Genomic DNA, 3,915 nt, shown 5'->3' with positions numbered 1-3,915 from the left:
CATCCTGATATCGTGTTGCATGAATTCTATTGGTTTTTCTTCTATCTTTTCTACTGTTCCGGAGTAATTTTCTTTTTCTCAAAATAGACAAGACACATTGGGCGAGAATTAGCTATGTATCATCTAGCTTATTACTTGAAACTCCCGACAATCAGCGTGTTTTGTCAAATGGACCAAGAAAATAAAATACGATGCATTGTTGGCTAATGATTGGTAGATTTACGAAAAGAAGACAAACTATACTCCACTACTTTTTTTCAGTTTTTGCCAGAATACGTCACAACCTATTTTTCAGACTCTAGATAAGAATTTTATCAATGTAAAATGACATCGATACAAAATCCCAAGCACTGTTCACTTCGAAATTTTTACCCCTCCCTCAAAGCAATATTTTATGTTGTAGTAATTACACTCATTGGAGCAGATGCGAGCAACCTCAACCCTGAATTCTGACTAAGAGCAGCCTCGATTCAGTGTCAAAGCCGAGCCTGAATTCTGCATTGGAACCCCCAGAAATAATACATTTACACACGCTAGACCTTCATACAATATCAGAAGCTGAACCCAAAAAAGCAAGAATAATTTGGTTGCAACTATTCCATTATAGCATCCATCGCATCACAAAATAATGACAGAACAATAATTGAAGTTAATGCATAACTGAAAATGAACAGCTCAGATACAATGAGAATAACGTATCAAAACTTTAAAGCTGCTCTCAAAATCATGTAGCTAATGTTGTCTAAAAGTAAAATAAAGAAGGGATAACTCAAACTCCCACGCTATCAAGAACGAGAAATAAATACAGAGCCAAGCCTCCTTACAATATCATCCTCACTTCTTTGACTTCTTGGAACCCCTGCGAGCACAAGTTTTTATCAAATTTGTTCTAAGGACCACCAAGAGAAAACACATAGCATGTTTATGGAGAACTTACTGGGCTGGCTGGGCAGGGGTGGCCGCCGCCGCTGCTGCAGGTTGTACTGGCCTCTCTCCTGGTCCCTGAGAATTTGAGAAAATACAAGCAAAAGTCCATGCACTGTCATTTCTACAGAAGACAAATTTATTGACTAGTAGCAAAATCATGCAAAAACAAATAGCTCTCCCCTCGAGCGAGAAAGGAGATATCAACGAACTTTACAACTTATTACCTGAGCCAAACGCTCCTCCCTCCTTGCAAACTTTCTTTCCCTGCTTGCTTTGTTCTTTGCCCTCCTGGCCTCAAATTGGTCAGATAAGGTCTTCTCTCTAGCCTTTTCAGCCTTTGTTTTGTGAATGTTTTCCATCAGCACACGCTTGTTCTTGAAAACATTACCCTTCACCTTCATGTACATGTCATGGTACATGTGCTTGTCAATCTTCTTCGACTCCCTGTACTTGCGAAGCAAGCGCCTAAGGACTCTCATCCTCCTCATCCATAGCACCTTTGTGGGCAACCTAGCCTCTCTGGTACCCTTACGCTTACCTAAGAAAAGAAGATTCCTCAATATCAGGAGTCACCAAAACAAATTTCAGCAGCAAATTTTCATTAGAAGATAACATAGGAGCAATGACATTGTTAAAGGAAGGTTAACATTTCCTCATGCAACAGGGAGATAATTATAACTTTAAACCGAACCTACCAAAAATAGGTGAGACAACAGAAAGTAGGCACATTCATCTATCAATTTCCCAGCAAGCAGTATCAAAAACAAATTAATTTGGTCAAAGACACAAGGAAAGCATAAGGCTTAAACATAAACTACCTTATGAAGAGAAGTAGAATCTCAAAATAAAAAAAAAGAGTGTCCTAAATACAATATGGTTGCAGTAGTATCAAAGATTAGGACTTACCATATCCAGAGTGACGGCCCTTCCTCTTTGCTTCTTTCATTCTGCGGGCACGAGATCTTGAATGTATTTTGGTCGGTTTCCTGATGATGAAACCATCTTTCACCAACTTTCTGATATTTTGCCCTGCACTCAACGCAAACAGAGGCAACCACAACTGTTTAGAGTCTGAGAAATATATTATTATCGCACTGCTATTGCCAATGGTTCGACTCTTTTTGAATGGTAATAAATAGGAATGATCACAGAGGGCCTGTAACAACAACTTGGTTTAAGCAGTATGTTCAGATTTCCAGTATGTACCTCAACGTACAAGCAAATAATGAAATACCAACCACCCACATTTCCAATTCATATCGTACTAACACCAACACTAACAATATGTGCTACTATTTTTTTTTGCAGTTGTTACTAATAAGAAAAATAAAGTTTATCTTCTAAGCGAATAAAAAGGTCTAGTGTATTGAACGATTACACAAATGACAGCAACTTCTTCCATAGACTAGCCATATATGAAAAACTACACCTCAATCTCAATATAGTCTAAATTTGTTTGAGATGGAATTCTACATGTACAGGTAAAGTGATGTAATTGTACGTACTGGAGTTGGCCATGGAGATTTCATTGGCTTCATTAGGGTCAAGCCAAACCTTTCCCCTGCCACACTTGAGCACGCTGGCCGCAAGCCGCTTCTGTAGCTTCAACGACACCATCTGCCCTTCCGCCCACCTCTCTCTCCCTGGCCCTGCTGCTCTTATATATTAAATGGCTTCTTAGGGTTCTCTTTTCCTCCTTCTGCACCGGCCCGGCCCATCTAAAATGCTCGATTCTTCCTCTTTTATTTAGTCCAATAAGGGCTAAAGTGGACAATTTGCAGTAATGCCGTCGTTCAGGGTGGTCTTTAATTTTTGTCCCTCAAATTGCTGACATTTAATTTTTATCCCGGTTTCAAAATAAAAATAAAAAATAATTTCGCAAGATACGAATCGGCGTATGCGCAGCGCATCACTAAAGTACTATTGATGACACAAGTTGGAGGTTTACGTGGAGGCTAATAATTTAAGCACGTGGAAGACAATTCCAGAAGAATGTGCTGATTATGTGAGGCAATACATTAGTTGTTAAAGTCCCTCACTGTTGGTTGGAGATACGGACTGATGGTGGTTGGAAAAAGTAATTTTGTGAGATTTGGGGTTTCCATCCTCAGGTATAGGTGTAAACTTTATTTTTGTTTACTATCACTAACGGAGCATAATATCAATCAATATATAATATAAAGCTAGGTATAGATAAGTTGATGTGACACCTCTCTATGGCTTCCATTAGTATTTATCTTTTTTCTCAAATTTTTAACCTTTTTCTCTTATATTTCCCTCAAAATATTTGCTGAAAATTAAAATCACTCCATTAATAAGCATAATTGTACACATTAATTTGTCTTGGCTGTCCTTCCTTTGGGGGTGGTCTTTAATTTTTGGTCGCCGAAAATGAGTGTCTTTATTTGGTTACACGTGGACCGAATTTGCAAATCACCCGCCTTAATTCTATGCAAAATTCTACTTAAAGTTGGAACGATTTGTCGCCTTATGAATTTTTGCAACACTCGCCTAGCCAATAGCGCAAAACTTAAAGACCACCAATGGCAAAAATTAAAGACCACCCCAAATGAACCAAAAAAGAAAAGATTTGACCCTATTTCAATGAACCTATAATATTTGAGGAGTCTACGAGGCGGTTCTTTGACCATGTTTTCGTTACATTTTTCTAAACTATTTGAATTATAAATTACAATGACTTATAGTACTTTTTATGTAGTTTCTAAATATGTAAATTTTAACTTTACAAACTTAAAAAATCTATGTCAAAATTTACAATCAAAGTTATAAAGTTTGTCCCTCGTACTCCAAAAAAGTTAACATAAATTTATGAGTATTCAATTTGTATGAAGGCCAAAAACTTTTCCTTTCCCCACTAATAATGACTCCTAAGTTTCTTTTTTTTTTTTTTTTTTTTTTTTTTTGTTATTTAAAGAGCAGATCAACTTCTCTTATGTCCCGAAATTGTCCAAAATTTATACGTTTAAC

At 37.2% G+C, this 3,915-nt stretch overlaps 1 protein-coding gene across 1 annotated transcript; it reads right to left on the bottom strand.

Annotated features, from left to right (window-relative positions):
* Positions 1-629: 629 nt before the first annotated feature.
* LOC132053129 (large ribosomal subunit protein eL19x-like) lies at positions 630-2,590 on the bottom strand. Its single transcript, XM_059444991.1, has 5 exons — positions 2,433-2,590; positions 1,834-1,956; positions 1,152-1,465; positions 938-1,002; positions 630-859 (listed from the first exon to the last, which is right to left on the bottom strand). Exons 1-5 carry the CDS (start codon positions 2,542-2,544, stop codon positions 835-837), a joined length of 639 nt encoding a protein of 212 aa, XP_059300974.1. The 5' UTR covers positions 2,545-2,590; the 3' UTR covers positions 630-834.
* Positions 2,591-3,915: the final 1,325 nt, after the last annotated feature.

The sequence above is a fragment of the Lycium ferocissimum genome, chromosome 4, assembly GCF_029784015.1.
Source record: "Lycium ferocissimum isolate CSIRO_LF1 chromosome 4, AGI_CSIRO_Lferr_CH_V1, whole genome shotgun sequence".
In the NCBI taxonomy this organism is placed as follows: Eukaryota; Viridiplantae; Streptophyta; class Magnoliopsida; order Solanales; family Solanaceae; genus Lycium; species Lycium ferocissimum.
This window is presented reverse-complemented; position numbering and strand designations above follow the sequence as displayed.

What these genes read in the sequence shown, in the direction of transcription:
- LOC132053129 (XM_059444991.1), bottom strand. Translation starts at nt 2,544, where the DNA reads ATGGTGTCGTTGAAGCTACAGAAGCGGCTTGCGGCCAGCGTGCTCAAG. An exon ending in GGGAGGAGCGTTTGGCTCAG is followed by an intron (nt 1,003 to 1,151) that starts GTAATAAGTTGT and finishes TCAAATTCTCAG; the next exon opens with GGACCAGGAGAGAGGCCAGT. An exon ending in ACCCCTGCCCAGCCAGCCCA is followed by an intron (nt 860 to 937) that starts GTAAGTTCTCCA and finishes TTGTGCTCGCAG; the next exon opens with GGGTTCCAAGAAGTCAAAGA.